The sequence below is a fragment of the Ovis canadensis genome, chromosome 10 (genome assembly GCF_042477335.2).
Source record: "Ovis canadensis isolate MfBH-ARS-UI-01 breed Bighorn chromosome 10, ARS-UI_OviCan_v2, whole genome shotgun sequence".
NCBI lineage: Eukaryota > Metazoa > Chordata > Mammalia > Artiodactyla > Bovidae > Ovis > Ovis canadensis.
Genome location: NC_091254.1, coordinates 16,658,813 through 16,681,407, shown reverse-complemented (window position 1 = coordinate 16,681,407; position 22,595 = coordinate 16,658,813). Strand labels below are relative to the sequence as shown.

General features: G+C 36.3%; 1 protein-coding gene across 3 annotated transcripts in view; it reads right to left on the bottom strand.

Moving 5' to 3' along the window:
- Nucleotides 1-22,595, bottom strand: part of DIAPH3 (diaphanous related formin 3) — a 562,554-nt gene that overhangs the window by 340,710 nt on the left and 199,249 nt on the right. For all 3 annotated transcript variants that reach the window (XM_069602158.1, XM_069602160.1, XM_069602159.1), the window contains 5 exons: nt 20,413-20,531; nt 17,745-17,809; nt 12,433-12,537; nt 9,558-9,827; nt 8,549-8,663 (listed from right to left, as the gene is read on the bottom strand). In XM_069602158.1, the coding sequence (XP_069458259.1) occupies nt 8,549-8,663; nt 9,558-9,827; nt 12,433-12,537; nt 17,745-17,809; nt 20,413-20,531 (674 nt within the window). The remainder of the gene's footprint in view (nt 1-8,548; nt 8,664-9,557; nt 9,828-12,432; nt 12,538-17,744; nt 17,810-20,412; nt 20,532-22,595) is intronic.

Below are 22,595 nucleotides of genomic sequence, written 5' to 3'. Positions count from 1 at the left end.
GTTAAAATTTTCAGTTATTAAAATTATACATTGTTGGGCACCAGCTCCATTAATCACTCAAAAACTGAAAGAAAAAAACACAGAAAAATTTTTTAAAAATAGGGAAATATAGGTCTTTACATTGATTCAACAGCTCCTTCTCCACAGAATCTTAATAAAGTATTTGGCAGTGAAGATGTACACAGAAATGAAAGAAACAAGATACACCGACCAGTATTCTAGAAGTCTTCGTAAGTGACTACTACCAGAGATCCATTAACAGAGCAGTTTAGAAAGCTTCATTTGAAAGTGAGGTCAAGATGGAGGGAGATCATTTAACTTGCTACTATTGTGGAAGATTCAGAGATGATACACAAAACAAGGCAAGTAAAGATGAGCCTGCGTTCTCAGAATTTAAGTTCAGCTAATATTTCTTGAGCAACTACAATGAACTGGGCATTGCAAAAGATGTCCTAAAATATTCATTATACAATCCTCACAATAACCTTGTGAGCTGGATCGTATCTCCTGTATTTTAGAGAGGAAAAGACCTACAGCTGTAATGGCTGGGGTCACACACTTGTAGCTGAACTTCCTGCACACACTCCACAGCGTGATGTTAGTATTTACAGCTCAAATACTTATAGAAGTGAAAAGAGGTACCGAATGATGAAAGATGGTCTTAATAAAAAACGGCAGGTTTTTAAAGCCTTTAATATAAATCGTGGGATGAGGATGAACTGCTGTGGGGCAGTGGTAAGGTGGCAGGAGATGAGAGGAAAATTATTTTAAATCAAAGAAGAGCACTTTAAATAAAACATAATAGGATTTCTTTTAATCAGAGAAGCAGCATGGCATAGAGGAAGGAGCAATGACTTTACACTCAGATCTGTATTCCATTCAGAGTGGCAGCTCCTTTCAGCTGAACTTCACTTGTAGAGCACAACTTTTTCTTAAAGATAAAATGTATAGAACATTTGCCTGGGGTGCTTCACAGGATTGCTTTGGGGAGCAAATAAAATGGCATAATGAAGTAAATATTACTTTTAAAAAGGACACATTATTAATATTGTTGCTTTCTTACTGTCTAATTAGGGAGTAAGTTTTATATGTGTTCCACATTTGATATATGTTTTTATTAACAAATGCATTACTTAACAAATGGATGTCCAGATTTTGGAACCATCATAAAAAATTATTCTAAGTTGGACGAAATATCTCATTACAAATAACACACTGGGCCCTTCAATTATGAAACAAGCAAGCCCAAAAGCCACGTACATGTGAAGAGGCGGCAGGTGAGGGCAGGCCCCTGACCTCAGTCTCACCTATACAGCAGGGCCTGCAACGTCTGTGGGCCTGGACCCGTACTGCGACCAGAGAGGCAGACCCCTTCCCTTGATTTTAAATGCATAAAAAGTACATACCAGTTCAAAGGGAGTAAGCTGTTCTCACATTCTGTTATTGAAACACACTGAGGGTCAGTTTGTGTACCAGTCACATACACATCTGACAACCATGGAGACGGGAGGCTCAGATCTCCCTTCAGAAAAGAACTTTCCAGTCGGCTACAGAAAGAGCACCCTGAGCTGACAGGCTACGAGCCACGAGCCACGAGCCCTCTCGGCCCCTCCACAGCTGGAGCCCCGGCCACAGCCCGAGTGTGGCAGGAGTGCCCAGGCCAGCCAGCAGGCTCCAACCTGGAACCTCCGCCAACATGCATCCTGGTCTCCAGGGCTGAGAACTTCTCAGATTTGCAGGACACTCCTGGTTCCTCCTGCCCAGTCCTGCTCGCACCATCTTTTACCCTTCACACCCATTACCCAAGGCTTAACTCTTAAAAATCCCTCCTGCACTTCAACATCTCAGCATTTGTTTCCAGGAGGACCCAACTGACAAAATAAGTTTTTTTATTCACGTCTTAAGTAACAAAGTCTAGCTGAAAGTATAAAAATTTATACGTTAATGTTGAAGTAGTGATGAGTTTCAATATTTCAACATGCCTGAAACAATTCTCATGTGATATAAAAGTACACGGGCTTCCCCTGATGGCTTGGCAGCAGAGAATTTGCCTGCAATGCAGGAGGTGCAGGAAACATAGGTTCGATATCTGGATTAGGAATATGCCCTGGAGGAGGAAATGGCTACCCACTGCAGTATTCTTCTCAGGAGAATCCCATGGACAGTGGAGTCTCGCGGGCTACAATCCATGGGGTCACAAAGAGTCAGACGTGACAGAGTGAATGCACCCACGCAAGATGCAAAGTACACATGAACCTTACAGATAGAAATGGCATAGCTACTGCTCTGTTTATTGTGTATATTCATAACTGAAGGGAAAACTAAATATCGATTAGAGGTTAGTGAAAGTAACGATGTCACTTTCAGTTTTCTCATCAAAGTTCTTAGACTCCAAGTTAAAAACTCCTGGGATATAGCGTGTCTAACTTTGAAATATCCACTCTTTTAAGGCACAGACACGCACTTGGACAAGTCAGACCTGTGATAAACAAAGGTCTCTAAACTGGCATTCTCCTCAAATGCCATGACATTCATGAAAGCTTCTTCTATACATAGAATATGATCAAAGTTTGAAAGTATATGCCCAAATGACCTAACCTTGAAGGGGGGCAGCGGGAACACCCAGCTTAACTAAACACACGAATATATAACCCAAATCTAACTCAGGAAATTCAAGGTTATACAAATATAATAAAGTTATCTTCATGAGAAGTTTTCTTTGTTTCCTCTTACAAATAAACTTACTAGTTTCTTATCAAATTCCTATAGCGTGGAATTCAGCAAGGAGCACCCATCTCCTATGACTCCTACCATGAGACCACTCCCTGCCTGTGCTCCAGAGATGGATCGGGTACAGCGCTAACTCCACATGATTCTCGGTCTTCCAAGCCTGGCAAGTGGTGTGTGTGAAGGCGGACCCGGGGGTGAGGAGGGGCAGGAAAGAGCAGAGAAGAGGGGAAGTGGTGAATGGCCAGATTTACAAAATATTGCTTTAGATTAAAATAACACACTCAGAAGGAAGAGCCTCATTTTTATTTTCTGGAGAATAACGCTGGGCACTAATTATGTGGGAATCCTGAGTAATAGAACATACTGCAGACATGGCAACTGCAAAGTGTACATTGAGCAATCAGAGGGTAAGAAGAGACGCCAGCGTAAATGAGGAAGAAGGCAGAGGATGCAGGAAATGGAAGAGAAATCCTAAGAGAAAAAATCTAACAGATGAGGACAGAATGTAACAAATTTACAATTTTGTTAAGGTTTGATAGCTACAGGTGCACCACGGAAAACTGCTACCAGAAATAAAATACCAAGTTGAATTACTTGTAAAACAGGAGACGGCATTGCCCAATCTGCTACTAGTCAAATGACTCTAGTGGAATCCAATGCCCTGATACCATTCCTTTCTCTGATGGAAGAAGAAACAAAAAAGACAAAAAAGGAAAGGGGGAAAGTCCGCGTTTATGGGCACACACTCCCCAATACGATATAAGCAAATCCAAGCCTCCTTCCTTTCTGTTTACAGCGTCACCACAGTATATAAGAAACACGACTACTTACAGGAACTTTCAAAGCTTCTATCACGACATGCCAAAGGTATGCTGGGTAACTAAGCATGGGACTGACGCATTCTGTGGACCTGAACGTTGCCTGTGGCTCTGACCTAAACAACCCCTTTCTTTACCCTCTCTCTCTAGGTTTTACCTCACTAAAGCTTTCAGAATAAATTCTGGTCTCTTTTGCAATACAACAGAGAATACAATTGGTAACAATGAGATACTCCCTAATGGTGAAACAAGCATGACATTTCTGACCTACCTCATAATTTCCTTAAAGTTTTTTCATATTCAGTCACAGATAAAAACCAAAATAGATCCCTAGAAAAATATTTAATTCTCCACAAACTTCCTCCCCAATTTTCCTAAATTAGTATTTGTCAAATGTCTTCTCAGAAATCTGCAAGATGTTGAAGATACGTTCATTTTGGCATCATTTCTATATTAACATGCCGTCAAGAGCCATATTTCTCTGTTACAAATTATATTGTTCATCTTAATGTAGGCTTCGGAGGTAGTTCAGGATTTTTATACACTTTGGTCTGTACAGAGTAATAAATTGTGTTTCAAACACAAAGACACATCCTGAACACAGCCAAGTCACTGGGAAAATCCATGGTTTGTCCACTGAACTATGATGTCAGAAATCTAAGCTTGATTTGTTTTTAAGTACATAATCCATTAACTGTTTCCATATGCCATAACTGTTCAGTTGAGAAATTATTTATAAACCAGTTTATTGACTCTACCTGGCAAATATGATACACCTGTTATAAAACGTGATTACTTCAGAAATCTAACAATTGTGGAATCACATTTTCATAATTAATCAGTCTAAGCGAATTAGACTATTCATATACTTTCAGAAAGCCCTTTAATCCCTATTAACAGTTTGTGAATGATGAACGTAATTAATATTAATTTTACTTGATAAATCCAACACCAATAACCTGTTAGTATACGTTAATCCATTTGCCAACAGCCTGTAAAAATTAACCAACAGATGCTTCCAATCTGGTAAAAAATACACAGGTCATTAGCATTATTTTGATGATACCAAATGTTCAGTATATGAATATTGTGATTAAATTTCTGAGAGATATATAAACAATGCTGCTTTATAACCTTGTTAAGTCTTAACAGAAGCCTGAAACAGTAAAACATGGCAGGCTTTTCTATAATCAAGATGAGCACTGCTTATCTCACTCCTGGTTATTAGACTTCACCTGCGAACCTGACTGCACATCATCAAGGCCATAAGGTAATGTGATTCTAGGGCCATGTCCACCTCCTCACCACAGTGTCCCCAGTGCCAAACACAAGTCTTCACATACAATATGCCCCCTGTAAATACTTGACGTGAACAACTGTAGATAAACAGGACAGAGAAAAAGCAGGAGAAATTAATGAGGCAGATGAGGGAAAAAATATATGATTAGGAAAAATGCCAACATGTTATTTTCAAAAGAATCTAAACAATGGAAAACTAAGATTCATCTCAAAAGTTTAGGATGGAGAGAAGCAAGGAAACCAAAGTGAGATACTTATTAGGGAAATGAAGTATAAAAAAGAAAATGATATAACAATCAGAAAAAAATGTTGATTTCATAGGAAATGACTAAGGAGTTTCTGTACTCCTTATGATACAAGACATGTTCCCATTGAAGCAGTGTTATAAAAGTCATAAAAAGGAGATTAGTTTAAAAAGCAAAATAAGTAAAATCTAACTGGAAAAAAAGGTAAGAAAAATAATAAAGAGCAACATGAGTTAAGAGGAAAGGCTCAACTCTCTCAAGAACATCTTGCTCCATCTGTGAGTTGATGGGGCAGGGTGGTACTGTGTGGAGTTACAATTGTTTCAATCAGCAGACCAAGAGAAAAACCTAACAAGAGATGCTGCTGCTGCTGCTGCTAGTCACTTCAGTAGTGTCCCACTCTGTGCGACCCCACAGACAGCAGCCCACCAGGCTCCCCCGTCCGTGGGACTCTCCAGGCAAGAACACTGGAGTGGGTTGCCATTTCCTTCTCCAATGCATGAAAGTGAAAAGTCAAAGTGAAGTTGCTCAGTCGTGTCCGACTCTTAGCGACCCCATGGACTGCAGCCTACCAGGCTCCTTCATCCATAGGATTTGCCAGGCAAGAATACTGGAGTGGGTGCCATTGCCTTCTCCCAGAAGAGATGCAGTAAAAATTAAACAAAATCACATGAAGATGACCCAGTTCAGGGCTGGTATACCACAGGTGCTCAATAGGAAAGATTAGTTCCTCTTCCTTTTCTGGGTATGAGACCTCTGAAACCCAATTATCTTAACCTAAATCCCTCATAAACCGAAAGCATTATAAGACAAAGAACCATACTTGGTAACAAAAAAAATAAAGAATATGAAAGAGAATTCCGAGGTTCTTTTTAAATTAATGGCTTCAGTTCTGTTTTTGTTTTTTTTTTCTTTTTCCTTTCTGCTAATTTCAAATGCACAAAGATTGGTGCCTACCATTTAAAATGCCTGGAACAGAACATTCACCTTTGTAATCAGAGAAAGAGCCTTGGTTCTTAGTCTATGGAGGTATTACAATTAAAAAAAAAAATACACCTTTTCTCTAAAAACCTGTAATTTTTCAGTAATCTAAATCCTGTGTCCTTCCTGCCAAACTGTGATGCAAGCCAACAACGACAATCAACCCATGTCCATGCCTCTATCTCCCCCTGCCTGCTAGAGAGGGGAGAGCAACTTCATTTCCATTCTGAATTCTGCAGAAATGACAAAACTGATTCAAAGAAAACTTTGGCATCATGGGAAATAGGCAAAAGTTGCAGCCAGGCCATGAATAAAGGAACAAGGAGCAACCTATCCAACACCCCTGTGTCTTGTCTAAGTTTTACAGGCACTTTCGTCTTGCCTTCCTTTCTGATTTTTCCTATATTTACACAAAGTCCTGTCCTTCTGAAAGCAATAACAAATGACCTTTTCTAATAAAATACTAATCAGGCCAAAAAGCACATTTAAGGCTCCTCAACTAATGCTTTCTAGGAGTTATTGTTTAAAATCCCGACCAAAAAAACAGTTGCCCTCACAGCTTGCCGCCTGTTGGCATTGTAAGATGTTGGCATTCCCCAGCGTTATGACCGTAGGCTTCCTCATTTTTCCAATGATTGTGGAAATATTATATAGTGTCACAGAAAAGAGGAAGCTGCATTTGAGTTGAAAGAAAAGATGTCATAGACCTCTGCCAGCCTCTAAGTCAAACTGAAGAGAGATTTGGGGCACTGGGGATACACACAGAGTCAGAAAGATAGTGAAATATGGAATATTCAGAAAAGGATCATCATTTCCTCACCTTAACCTTTACAACTGGTATTAGATTGAGCTAATGTCTATTTTTTTTCAACCTTAAATCATAAGGCTAAAGTTAGATGACTTAAGAATTTTTTAAAGGTCCAATTATTTCATTTCAGGCTAACACTACAGCTAAATTGAAGGCATGCTAACAAGTTTCCCTTTTGAGCCTCATTAATTAAGAAAGTAATCAGAGTACAGAGAGGAAAAAAAAAAGTAGCTGGATGGCAGTATTACTTAAACAGCTTTTAGATATCACCCTTTCCACCTACAAGAAAAGCAAAGGGAAAACTAATCAATTCCAGATTATGAAATCTGAAATTCTGAAGTGTTTTACATGCAAATACACATTTTAACTGCCATATATTTTCCTTGATTGCCTGAAGAGTGCACTAATCTTTTCCAAAGAAAATTTTGATTCTCCATAATCAAAAGGTAAAATTAAGATCTGCTTACTTCACAAGTTTTACTAGGGTTAGCTTACTAAGAAATTCCCCTGGTTTTCAAAGATGAAAATATATTATTTTTACTATTTTAGTCAGGAAAAATGGTGTTCCAAAATATATGATAAAGACTTTGGAATTAAAACAAATTCTAGAAATCTAATTCACAATTACCTGTTAGAGTTTCTAACTTCTATTATTTTTTAGAAACAGTTTCTAATTTATATTTTAGAACACATTTAAAAGGAATGCAAATGATGTTTTTGGTATCTGCCAGCATCCCTTGGTTGCTGTGACGATCAAGTTAAATCAGGTACATAAAGCCTCTGGCATGGTACCCAGCATGCAGTAGGCAGTTTAAGAAGCCAGCTCTTTAGTCTACACTGAGCATTCCCAGCTCTGTCCAATGCAATCTCTCCCTACCACCTCTCTGTTTGATGGGCCCAGGGATATAAGTGGCATAAGTCTGCTAAAAGGCTCCTTTCTGAAAATTAAAAGACAATGCCTGATGTAAGTGGTTTGTACGACAAATCTAAAATGTGTTACTGAAAATGAAATAAACAGTGTATGTGAGTATCAACCCTGAAACATAAACGGTAGGCCCATGTCAAAATCAAATTTCAGACAAGAGTAATTCCTAAATATAATTGTTAAAAAGAGAAAATTCACAGTGCATAGGTAAAAGCTATCTTTGGGTAGGTCTTAAAAATGGATTTCATTGTTCATAATGAAAAGATGATATAATCTACTCACAGACTCTATTTCAAGCTACCTTTCAAAATAATCTATAAATCTGATCATTTCTAACCCATGTGAGTCATACTAATTAATTACATGGTAGTCACTGCAACATTAAAGAGTGAGAAAATTATGACTAGAGGAAGACTCACATTTTGATTTTGTTTTTCTATTTCTCATTGACTAGAGGGAATTTTCATATCAAAACTTTCTGTGAAAATATCCTCCTTTATGAAAGTCTAACTTAGAACATCTTCAAAGAATGTATCGTGTAGAAATTTTTTAACTCTGGTATTAATCATTTGCATTTAAAAAACTGCTCAGGTGATACTCTACATAAAAAAAACTAACTTCATTTATTCATTAGTACTGTAAAAACATCATTTCTGGGATACAAATAATACTATTGAAAGCATCTAAAGATTTGCAATATTAAAATACTAAAAGTAACAAATAACTAAGATATTAAACTTACGTTTTGGCTGGCAACAAAATATATTCTCAAGTTTACAAAGCAAATCCACACTTTCATACTTATTTTCATTTGCTTTTACCCAGAAACAGTCTTCAGTCATTTCCTGAGGTCTGATCTGCAGTCAGAGAGAAGACAGATTCACAAATGGTTGAGTGTATCATCTGTCCCCCACCCAGTCACCATCTACACACCCAGTACCCCAGAGCTTCCAGCAGATATTTATGGAGTAACTGCCGTAAGATTTTTTACAAAGTCTGTTCAATGCAATATAAGTTCTGCAGAAAGTTAAGGTGTTATTAGGGAAAAGGAAAAAAAAAAAAGGTTCCACTCTCAAATAGTTGGGGACTGAAGCTGAATGCAATGAAGTTAGTTCTTCCTCAGTTATACTTCTCCTAATCTTTAGCAATGCTCAGTTTATGTGACTTGTGAAACCATCTTTCTGCAGGATTCAGAATTCCTGTGTCTCAACTAAATATCCACCTCCGACAGCAAGCAATAATTTTTGCAATAACTACCAACATAAAAAAGTTCCTAAGAATACTAACTTTTCTGTACTTTTTTAAAACATTTAAAAATACACAGTATAATCATAATATAAAATTATGTATGTATTTAATTTAAATGTTATGTATGCATTTGATTATAAACCAAATCCCAGTATAATTATCATAGACTCCTACCCAATTTATAAACTAGAAAGCTTTAGGCAACAGTAAAGGGCTTGAAAGTGAAAGTGAAAGTGAAAGTGAAGTCTCTCAGTCGTGTCCAACTCTTCGAGACCCCATCGACTATAGCCCACCAGGCTCCTCAGTTCATGGGATTCTCCAGGCAAGAATACTGGAGTGGGCTGCCATTAAAGGGCTTTAAACTCAACACTTTCCTTAAAAGAATTCCCGTTTATTTAATACCATTTTGAATACGGTTCCCATTGGAAACTATATACCAGTAAATACAAATTTAAGCTTTAATCTAAGAAATAGTATTATTTCTCTACTTGTTTCTGTTATACCTTTAACCAATTTAATCTTCTCATGCTGGTTTCCAGTTTAAATTCTTTCTTTGGTTTTAACCCAAAAGGCAGCATCTGTGCAGGTGGAGCGGTCTGTCCACTGAGAAGTCCCAGCGGAGGGGGCGGGGGCAGAGGCCCGCCACCAAGGGGTAAGGGCAGCCCCGGGAGCGGCGGGGGCGGTGGCGGCGGGGGCGGCGGCGGCGGAGGCAGGGCTGGAGGGCCAGTTCCGTTTCCATCTGAAGGAGGCAAACCAGACGGCAAGGCACCAAACTACAGGGGAAAAATAATAAGAACCATGACAAAGAGCTCTCTACAAGGCAGGTTCAAGCATACGTTTCTCAAAATTTTGTTTTATACCAAAAACAACTGAATTTCAGTAATGCCATGTGGTTTAACCTACAAACAAAATTTCCACAAAAAATTTTCCCCAGTTTAAGAGTATTATTATAGCTTTTGTTTTCATAAAAATGTAACTGTCAGAAATATTACTCCCCATTTTAAGGTAATTATGGTCATGTGGGTGGAGATGTCCAGGAGGCGAATAGTGACCCCGGTCTAAAAGATCTGCAAGTTAGCAGTCTCAACAGGACAGCTGAAGAAGCCATTTGTGCAGGTAAGTTCACCCAGAGGACGGAGCATGAAGGTTTATATACAGAATTCTCTGGGACACCATCTTTTAAGTTAGTAAAAATAAAATAAAATAAAATAAATAAGATCCAGAAAAAGAGAGCGAAATAATATTGCCACATCACACCTTTGACCTTGAGGAAAAATTAACTAAGATTCTTAGTAAGACCTGCAAAAGCAAGACACGACCTGGTTACGAGGCACTTCTATCCTTATGCTTCTGTTGCTTCATAAAAAGAGATGCATTTTTACTACCATGAAGGTGACAGGAGTTGATAAATAACTTTTGTGATGATGATTTCCTGAAACTAACTTCAACTCTAAGCCATATAGCTATATAAGTATTAATAAATCATTTAAAAGTTTTATGGTAAAATTATGGAAAATAGATTATGTACAAAGACTTGAAATCAACATCCAAAATCAGCAAAAAGAAAAAGTATTTAAGAGAAATTGAGACCACAATCAAAAAACATGCCTTATCAAAAACATTATGTATAAAGAAAGAATCACTTTAGTGTTGGGCTGGGTTGCTGTGATAATGGATACCACAGCCCTTTGAACGTCAAGGATGTATGTACATCGTACTCACATTCAATAGACATTTATAGTTAACAATTAATGTCTTAAAGGTATAGTTGAATTTCTGCTCTAGACTTTGATGAGTGTGATTAACTTGAGTATGTCACTGATGAGGCCAGACACTATGATCACCTTGCCCCCAGTCTGTCCTCAGCGTCTAACAGTGCTTGTCTGTTAAGTGACACAAGGAATGAAATCATGGATAACAGAACACATTTTATTCATAACCTTTATAATCAGCACAGCTTTGATCAAAGAGAAGTATATTAAGACAAATGCAAATATTCCATGAGAAATATAAACTAATCCAAAGAAAGGATTTGTCAACTGTTCTTCAAAACTGAGTATGTGGTCAATGTCAAGTCTCTAATAACAGGCTTTCTTTTGATAAGACATAAACAGAGGTTATCACTGTACACAATCTAAAACAACACAGGAGACTGCTTGATTTAATGTTTCAAAATGTAAATATATTCCCGTTTTATATAAAATCATATGCAGCAATAACATATCCAAACGCAGTGAATATGTTTTCTATAAACTAAAATTTTCTAGCATAGATTTACAAGAAATGCTTCAATTGGGAAAAATTAAAAGAAAGAAAAGTCTAAATTTATACTAGCCTGGACCAGGAAAAAATTGTCATGAATATTTCAGTGTCTAAAGCTCAATCTGAAATATAGAAAACACAACCAAATGTTTATTTAATATGAGGGAGAGGGAACCACATAAGAAAGATGAAAACTTTCAACAAATTGTGGTACCTTCTCTTGCAGCACTAGAGAAAGATGATCACTGAGAATTTTCTTATAGATAGATTCTATTTTTTCCCCCAAAATTGAACACTAACATATAATTCCTAGAGTATCTTCAGACAGACTCTGCAACAAAACTATACACTAAGTAAAAAAGAGAAGAAAATTGCAAATAACATAGGAAAAAGTATGCCTAACATTATTTCAACATAACCATAAATTAGGATGAAAGGAAGATAGCAAAACTATACTTACTGCTCATCATCTTGCATGTAAATCTACATGAAGGAATTTAGCTCTGAATATTCTACTTCCTTACTTTCAGCCATGTAAAACATGTAGATAATGTATTTCTTTCTACCTAACTGTTTTGTGTGCAGACAGTATATGTGAGCTATCTACTTCATAATCCAGATTTGCTCCCTTTTTTGTTGTGTTTTAAATCTGTTTACTTTTGGAAATTGAAAAATTATCAGAAAATGTTCTCATTCAGCTAGAGTTTATCTTTCACTGCAAGGTACCCATAGGCTGAAGGTTTTGAAAAATAAATAGCTTGAGCAATAATTTTCTGTAGTGGGATAAAGATCAGTGATGAATGACAAATCTAATAATAAAAGACTTTCTTACCCTTAGTGCTTAATTACCCAGCAAACACATGACATCAGGAACAAAACCCAAATGAAACACAAGGAAGAGATTAGACATTTTGAAAAATGCAAATTTAAAAAACGGAGGCAAAATAATTTTAAAAATTTAAACACAGCAGAATAGAAATATATATAAACAAAAATATGAAAACATATGAGAAAAATTAAAGTTTCAACATTTTGATGCTGTGAAGACGTGATACAACCTTTGTTACCCTGTGAGTTTTCAATACCCAAATTCACTCCAGGTAGATAGTATTTTACCTGTGATTTAAAAGCTTGTAACTCTGCTTGAAGCTCATTAATCTCTGCCTCTTTTTTCTGCAATTGAGCCTGAGTTTCTTGGTGGTCGGTAAACTCCTTTTCAAACTGGGAAAAAAAAAGAAAAACATACAAGACACAGAGAAACCTGAAAATAAAAAGCACTATTCTTCATAAAGAAATTTGTGGGGAGGGAGGTGGGAGGGGGGGTCATGTTTGGGAACGCATGTAAGAATTAAAGATTTTAAAATTTAAAAAATAAAAAAATTAATTAATTAATTAAAAAAAAATTGACTCTAATGCTCTGTTAGTGGCACGTAACTTTTCTGAAAGGAGTGGTGGTAGGTTTCTGCTAAGTCACCACAGCTTTTCTCTAGGTCCCTCAAGGTCCCACCAAAATCATTCATTTGCAAAGGAGCAGACAAAGCCAAAAATGAAATCTGTGACCTTCTCCTCTCATCAGAACAAATTGGGCTTACAGTTATCCAGAACGCTGGCATTTTTCTCAAGAGTCCCAAAATATCATTGCAACTTTGTGTAAAATAATGGAGAGCAAGGCACTGTACCTGAATTCCCTGACCCTTACCTGTGAAAACTTATACTTGAAATGTCCCAAGTTTATCAACATGATTTAGAAGAATTCCATTTCAATATTTTTACTAATAAATAACTCCACTTTGTAAATGCATCAATTATTTCCTTTTTTTGTAAAATAACATCAGAAACTTAAGGATCCAATATAGGTTCTAACCTTCAACAAAAGTTTAAGAGAATAAACTCCATCTTCTTCATCATTAATCTTTGGAAAGTTAATGATAAATTAATCTTTCAAAGACCTTAGTGTAACACTTTGAAGGAAGAAGGCAAATGATAAAATTTGGTAAATCCAATGAGTCTTCTAATTGATACAGCCACTTATCACAAGTCACCATCCTGAACTCAAAATAGTTTCACCTGGCCATCATCTTCACTAAAATCCCTCTACTAGCAGAGATGAACATAAGTTCTGTCTCATGATCAAGAACATGTATTTAACTGCCTTTTAAAAAAGAAAAAAGTAATCACTAAAAAATACAAACAGCTCACAAATGTAGCCTTGAGACTTTAAAACACAGTCAAATGAGGGTTAGGCTTTGGCTTAGGAGTAGGGTCTCCATACACTGGTGGCTTCCAAGTCCCCATCACCAGCTCTGGATTCACAACTGCATCCCAGACTGCAGACCAGTCTATAAATGTATTTCAAATTTAAGGGAGGTTTTTCAAGAGGAAGGAAACATTCCAGTATTTTCAAAACCAATATTGTCTTTCTCTCTACAAACTTTGTGTTTTTAATACTGCTGTTCCATCCAAAAGATAGCTCATATATCGTGACTCCTTTTGTCTTAAATCTTTAGTGGCGTCATTTTAAAACCCTATTATTAACCTAATACCTAACCTAATACCAGAACCACCTGATATCTGGTCCCATTCTACCTCTTTCCTTTATTCAACAAATATCTAACAGCATGACTATGATGTGTTTCTCAGAGTGGCAGGGACTAGGGGTACAGAGTTTAAAAGAATATGATCATTGTGTTTAGTAAGCATAGTGTCCGGTGGCAAAATCAAAACAAACTAACCATCCAAAATCTATGAAAATTACTCACAATAGAGAAAGGACAGGAGGCACGTGTGTCATTCTTGGAGCAATGATGCTTGATCTAAGGTTTGAAGAACTTGAGTCATTAGCTGAGAAGCGTAGCTTGCATTTCAGATAGAGTGACTAGTACAGTGCATACATGAATGACAAGCCATCCCTTGTAAGGGCCACAAAATGTGGTCTGAGAACAAACTGCAGAGGATGAAGCTAGAGATACACCAGAGCGAAACTATGGAAAGGAAGTTTACCATAAACCAAAAAGCTTTTTTCTTTTCCCTAATAACTACAGACAATTTTTAGAGTATTTATCACAGAAAAGCAAAGTAATCAGATTTGCACTTTGGAAAACCCAACCAGCAGCAGCACGGACAATGAACTGAAGATAGACTAGAGTCACAGAAACAAGGCACTATCCAAGCAAGGATGCAAGCCCTGCTGGAGCACGTCAGAAAACAGGACAAGAAAACAGGGAAAGAAAAGAGGGGGCAGAATATATATATATATATATATATAAACAGAATCAAAAATTAGCATCTGACTGAACAGAGGAAATGAGCGAAGGGACTATAACCAGGATAACTATGCTGTTCTGTTGCTTTGCAAGCTGGCAAAAAAAGGATTATAATTTGAGGGAATGACATTTTTAGAGACAAGAATGAAGAATTTGTTTTTGAAGATGCTAAGCTTGATATAAGAAACTGAAAATAAATGTACTTGTGCCTCCTCCTCGGACAGTCGCCTTGCTGCCTCCCACTGTCCATCAGGGCTCACATTAGCCATCACTTCCCAGGGCAAGTGGTCCCTGGCCACCTGAGATCCTTCCCACAGACTTACACACCATACAGGGTTTTCCTAAAACAGTTATCATCTTGTATTATAAAACTACCAAAATGTACTATCATACACCTCAGTAATGATCACCAACCTGGAAGCTCACTAATAATGAGGCTCTTTCTGCTTTATTCATCACCTTTCCAAAAGCTTTATATTTAGAAATTAAACTCATTTGTTGAGTGAAATCATCAGCCAATTCCTGTCAAACTTTCCTTTTTATGTTGAATAACCATGTCAATATCACAAAGGTCCTCAATCTCCCAGTCTCAAAAATCTCTATGAGGTCATTTTCTCTATTCTCCTCTTTATGACTGCTCGGTCAATGTTTACTGCTGCTTAGCAAGAAATAGGAAACTAAATTCTTAAGACTAAGAATGAAGAAACCTTTCTCATAACATCATTATGTACACTGTCCTGTCTTAGAATAAGATACAGAAGGAAAAAGAATTATTTATAGGAACAAAAATAAAACTATCAAAACAACCAGTATCATAGTTACTACACTCAAAGAAAGCTTACTAAATTAACTTTACCATACTGAGAGTATCTGTATTACTTACAAGAGAGATAAATTTCTACATCCTCCCCTATAAAAGGATCAGATGAAATATAAACTTTGCTTTAGCATTTTTTAATATCCATAGTCAAATCACAGTAGCCTTGAGGATAAAATGAATCTCCATTAAAGACGCACTTTACAAAAACTGAAATGATAGGCTTCCTCTCCAAAAGGAGTCAGTAGAGCAATCTTACGCTTACAAAATTACATGCAAAAATGTCAAGAAACACAGTTAAGGTTGAGGCTCTACTTAATTTCATTCCTCAAGTAAGTGAATCTATACAGGAAGGTTGATAACTCAATACTCTCTATGTACTTTCTGACATTTCTAGTCTTCATTTTTCAAATTTATGCATTAAAATAAAGAATGTATCTAGCAATCATGATAGCTTCCTGCCTAAAGCAAAGTATTTACATGTGTCCTTATAAAGCTATCAGAAAAAAATTCTTGCTGACACATACAAAATGGTATGGCAATAGAAATCTTTTATGGCGTGAACAATATTTTCTGAATATACCTAAGACACATAACTGCTGACTAAAAGGAGACAACTAACCTTGAACAAGGTCTTTCTTCTATTTACATTGAAAGCTTACAATTTTAAAACAGTGTTTTGAGAAAGTTATCATATTCAAATACTGTAAACAAAACAACAAAAAAAAGATTATAAAAGCCAATTTAAACTATCTGAGATTCATTCAAACCAAGTAACTTGGAAGCGTGCTACTCCTTTCCTACAGTGAGTGGAAGTATTATTTACTGAGCTTGGAATACAGAGCCAGTGGGTGAGAGGTCACCATACAACACAAACATCTATCAACTAGAACACTTATGACACGTAATTTAAAGTATCTATTACTTTGTTTCCTCTATTAACTAAGTCACTTTGCAAAAATGACAATGTTAATATCCTCAGCTGCAATCTGAGCCTGCAGCCAAAGGCCTGGGAGATAATATTCTCTAAGTATTTGGCGAAACATAGGACTTTTTAGACAGGGCACTTACAAAGTTCTCCATGTGAAAGTTGAAGTCGGTTAGTCATGTACAACTCTTTGCAATCCCGTGGACTATACAGTCCATGGAATTCTCTAGGCCAGAATACTGGAGTGGGTAGCCTTTTGCTTCTCCAGGAGATCTTCCCAACCCAGGGATGGAACTCAGGTTTCACACAATGTAGGCAGATTCTTTACCAGCTGAGCCACAAGGGAAGCCCAAGAATACTGGAGTGGGTAGCTTATCCCTTCTTCAGTGGATCTTCCTGACCCAGGAACTGAACTGGCCTCTCCTGCATTGCAGGCGGATTCTTTACCAACTGAGCTATTAGAGAAGCCCTAAGAGCTTCTAAAAAGTCTATTAAAAATGTACAGTTCTCTTAAGGTACATTTAGGGCTTGACACATCAAAAATGTAGACTCACTGGCATGGTACCTAACTCAGTCTAAATGTTTCTTGAGTGAAATGTTCATTGAGGTAGTGGTAGCAGTTACTACCATGATTCCTCCAACGAAAGGAATCAGCCCTAAGAATTCAAATCAGAGTAAACTACTTAAAATGTGAAGAATCCAACAATGAAAGATAATAAAATTTTAAGATCAGAGAACAAGTGTAATAAGTACCCACTAAGTAGAGACAAAAGCATAATACAGTAACTTAAAGAAAAGTGAGGCATGGCTGGACATGCAACTGCTGACATTCAATACTGATGACCTACGAAGAAGACAACTTTACATGGTTCCGCTCAGTCTTATGAAGCAACTTTAATCGAAACCAAAACCAAGTTAAACTTTCCCTTAGACTTTTTAGATATAATTTCAATCTTATGGCCCTAAATTATCTGAGGCCTTGAGAAATACTCCAGCCTTAAAATTCTGATTCTACATACTGTCAATCATTTATTTATTCACTCATTCAAAAATATGTTTAGTTTTCAGTCTAGGAATTGTTTTAGGTGCCACGATAGTGAATAAAGCTAACAAAAATCCTTCATAAATTTTATTACAGAGGGAGAAACAGACAAGACATTTGCATATACTCACACAGATACATAAATGATGTAGCATGTCAAATGGTGATAAAAACAGTAGAAAAACAAGGACAGAAGCATAGGGAGGGTCAGAGTTGGGAGTAAGGAGTTTAAATGTTTAAACAGGAAGTCCTCAGAGGATGGCATTTGTGCAAACACCCAAAGGAAATAAGGATATTGGAAGAACACAGAGTCCCTGAGGCAGAAATATAGCTGCAGGAGGCCCCCTGTAGTCTTGCAAAGTTAGTCAAACTACTTACTTTCTTGTTAAGTTCTGATGCTTTCTCTTCAAACCCTTCTAGTTTTGCTTCATCTATGCAAATATCTAAAATTGCAATGACAACATTTTTCTTAAATTCACTGTTACTTTAAAAGTTAACAAAGAAAAAAAATCACAGAGAAAAATTAGAAATAATGTCAGTAATAAACAAAATGGAGCAATATATAATGTTGGAATGGAGAATGATTTTCTAAGCATGATACCAAGGTCATAAAATATAAGAGGAAAGATAAACCCAACTACAATTTTAACCTTTTGTTCAGCAAAAGGAAGAGAGTTCAACTGTACATATAATACCCAAAGGTTGCTATCCTCAGTTCACATTTTGAAGGAAAAGGAGAAGATGATAGCCAATACAAATGGGGAAAATGTACAATAGCAATAAGCATAAAATTAGGAATAAAAATCTAAAAATTGATAAGTCATAAGAACAGATAATTGAATTTTCCTAATAATATGAAAAATATTAAAATATTTAATTAGAAATAAGCAATGCCAAGTACTGGAGATAGCATGGGGAAGCCAACTCTCCTAAAAGCAGTTGGAAGTATAATTAAGGAACTTTGCTAATAAGAAACTATGCAATATGTACAAAAACTTAAATACTTTCTTTCACCCAGTAATTCTATTTCTAGGACTTTGCTTTTAATATTCATTAAAATACTGTTAGCAAAAAACTGCAAATAACTTATATATCCACTAATAATAGATTAAAAAGCTCTGACAGGAATCCACCTGACAGAATACGTCACAGGAGAAGTAATTCATATGGATGCCTCATGATGTACTATATCCCTTCTTTTTTAATGAAAGTAATAATGAACATTGTTTAATAAAACATACCACAAAACAACTTACGAGAAGCAAAAATCAACCAAATCACTACATCCAAAACTAGTCCCGCTACCTAAGTGGGACCACTCAGCTCTTTCTATATTAGATTACTTTGGTGATTAGCTTCTTAACTCTAAATACAGTGTGTACACAATTACTTCTTGATTTAACTATGTAGGGCATTATGGACAACTTCCTAAGAAAACCCTTTCCTGTATAATCCCAATTCTCTATAACTTTTTGTTCGTTTGGCTGGCTCTGTAGCACTAAATTAATACTTAATCCTCTGATTCCTGTTGCACAGACAGCATGTCTTGAATCCCACCTTAATATGTTATCTGTGCCCTGCACTTTCCAACATCTGTCTCCCATCTAAGCATGTTAACACAGTGACACTCTCTTCTATATTTAAGTCTTCGGTATTGTGTCTGGAAGTTTATTTGAAACATTTATAATCAATAAACAATAAATTTGTTTAACTATATAACTAATTTCACTTATATAGCCAAGAAGTATTCAAAGATTTTATTTCCTTCTCAAGAATTCAATGTCAAAACCTCTCACCTACTCAAGAAAAATATTCCTAATGTCCAGGTAGAAAAAACTTTCTCTTCAGACACTATTCAAAATCATTCCATACTTTAGTCTGCTACCTATTTGGAGAATATTTTCCTTTATTTCTATGTCCCTCCTACCCCCAGGAACTTCTAATTTCCTCTCTCTTAGGGAGAGAGACAAACATTTGCTTTATCGGTGCCATTAGTATCATCTACCACTCTCTCACTCTATACATCCCACACTTCTTCCTGAACTCAAATATTTTATGAGGAAAAACAACTTCACGCAAATAATCCTCTGAATATTAAATCAAGATTTGACATATGGCAACTTCTTAAACATTAGTTACCATGTGGAATCACATATCATTTCAAAGACTGTTTTGCACTCTGTTACTTTTAAATCATTTAGACACATCAAGCCCTGATCATCTGGGAAAGAGTGGTTTACAGAGTCATACAGATCCTTCAAATGGTGATACATCTCATCATACAATGTCAAAATAATCATATAGGGTAATATCACCACTAATCTCATCAGAAAAAAATTTAGCACTGCAAAGCTGTCAAGCTGACAGTAGCAAATACAAGTTTTCCAAACTCAAATTTTTACGTAAATGCTTGGAATTTATCATTGGTAACACAGTCTATCATCTTCATCTCATTTTTAGGAAAGTGTGTGCCAAACACTCACATCTAAATAGCCATAACTTGTATAACAATCACTTTTTTCAAGGATAAAAAAAAAGGCAGGCATCTCAGCTGGCAACTCAGACAATTACTCAAGTACTTCCTTGTGGACTCTGGTTTGCAGCACAAGTGACTCACACATACAATATATTGAATTTTGAATATTTTCACACAGAATATATTCACACAGTATACACAAAGGTAAATGTCTAATAAAATTATTATTTTTTACTTCTTTATCAAGGACATTCTTGAGTAAATCATAGCAGTTCCATTTCATTTCTTTTGTTTTACCAAAGAACCCCAGGGCTGCTGGAGGTTGGTGCCACTGCCTTGATTCACAACAGCGTGCCAGCAGTTTTCTCAATATTGTTCTGCAAATATCAAGACAGTGAAAAAGGCAAATAATGTTTCAGTACTATTGTGAAAATAGATTTGACTAGGAGGACCTTCTGAAAGGGTATCCAGGACCCTCCAGAGTCCACACTGCAAGAAACAACACTCTAGCACTAAGCCATGGGTAAGGGACAGAAAATATTTCCATTTAAATAACAGAGACACACTCACCAACAAACTGACTTAAATCTAAATCTAGTCTTTTTCGATATGTGAAGTCTGGATCCATCCCATCTCTATGCAGTACAATCTGAGATACACACTCATCAATTAATTTGAAGTACTGTTGCCTAGAACCAAGGAAAAGAATAAAGGTACACTCAATTTATCAGTGTAACTTCACATCAAAACAAAGCTATTTCATTCAGTAGCTTGATTTCCAGTTCAATAATACACTACTGCACAGTTTTAACAGTTGATATGACAGACTTAGCACGGGGGTGAGAGTAAATACAAACGTCACTTTCCTTCTGATTATTTTACCACATTAATGTTTTAATAATCTTTTAGTTATAAATACAGTGTGCATTAGACATCATTTTCTTATGCAAGTCAGAACCTTGACTTAATTAGTAGGCAGTGAAAAAGAGAATATTCAAATGAAGTGATACTGATACATGCTTAAACACAGTCCTCTGCAGAGACCATCAGCCTATCACTATACTGTACTAAAAGGATTACCATTAACTCATTTTATTTTACAAATCAGAAGACATATTTTATAAAAAATTATCTGGAAGGTTCTTAAAACCATAAAGTTCACTGTTTTTACAATTTGGGGGATACTGTGAATTATAAACAGTATCAAAAGAATATTTTTTACTTAAAAGAAAGCTAAAAAAATTCAGTTTAACAATTTTTCTCCAAAGTTTAAATTTAATTAAAATCCTCAAGCAGGCTTCATTTGTAATGACAATACAATAAGTTCAGTCCACCTGTATGAGTAACAAATTAAAGAACATCCTTTGAAACAACTCAAGCCAACAAATGCAAAAAAGTATCCAGAAGATTCTACAAATAAAACCAACCTACAGTTATGGGCAGGGGCAGGGGGCACAGGCCTCCATCCCAACCGCCCAGGAAGACTTACTTCTTCTCAATGATATTTTGCACAGCTTTTCCTCTCCACTTCCTTCTCACTATCAGCTTTCCATCCCTATAAGCTATGACCTGCTACTCTGGACCTACTTACTTACACCCAATAAACCATTCATTACACTGAATAAGGAGAAGGCAACTGCAACCCACTCCAGTACTCTTGCCTGGAAGATCCCATGGATGGAGGAGCCTGGTAGGCTGCAGTCCATGGGGTCCCTAGCAGTCGGACACAACTGAGCGACTTCACTTTCACTTTCATGTATTGGAGAAGGAAATGGCAACCCATTCCAGTATTCTTGCCTGGAGAATCCCAGGGACAGAGGAGCCTGGTGGGCTGCCGTCTATGGGGTCGCACAGAGTCAGACACGACTAAAGCGACTTAGCAGCAGCACACTGAATAAAATAAACTACAGTTCAACATTAGCAAAGAAGAAAATGTTCATTAACTGTCATAGTGTTTAACAGTATTCAATAGAGTATTCTTAGGTACAGATCAAGGCAAGAAGGCATTATCATTGCTTTCCTCAATTTTCTCAACTTCTTTCAAAGAAATAATCTCTTAGCTTAGCTATAATAACTTAGCTATAATAACCACATTTACACTTGAGGTATTAATCTATAAATTGCACATATTTCTATTACAGTTAAAAATTGAGATGACACATTCTGTCCCCTTTTTACTCTTATTTAATGTCATCTTGATGTTGTTTAAATAAAACATTTCTTAACACAAGTTATTTTGTGTCATTTTTTTAAAACCATAATTTCATTAAATGCTTTCTCAGTTCCAGCATTCTAAATTATGAACTCATTTATAATGCAGATGAAAACTAATGCAGAAACTCTTACAGCAAGGCAACACAAGTAAAGAACAATATACTTATGGATTCCATAAACGTAAATCTAGAAAATAATCTCCATGTGAGATATCAGTAAGGTAGTGAATATGTCAGAGGAATATGTAAACAACCTAATTAAGGAATAAATATAAATGTCATTACTTCACTAAAAAAAATGTCATTTTTGTTGGAGAATATTTTGAAGTCACCTTCACTTTCTCTGCAGTTTTTTTACCAAAATCAGAAATTATCTCCATGCACATTCAACTCACACGCTATTTTGCACACAATAAGCCATCAATAATTTGCTACAGAATTGAATTTGATCTTCTATTCACCTTCCAATTATCTTGCTGCATTTGATTTTTCATGGGGCCTTTGCTGTATATTTTCCAACCGAGTTCCATTTCTGTAAAA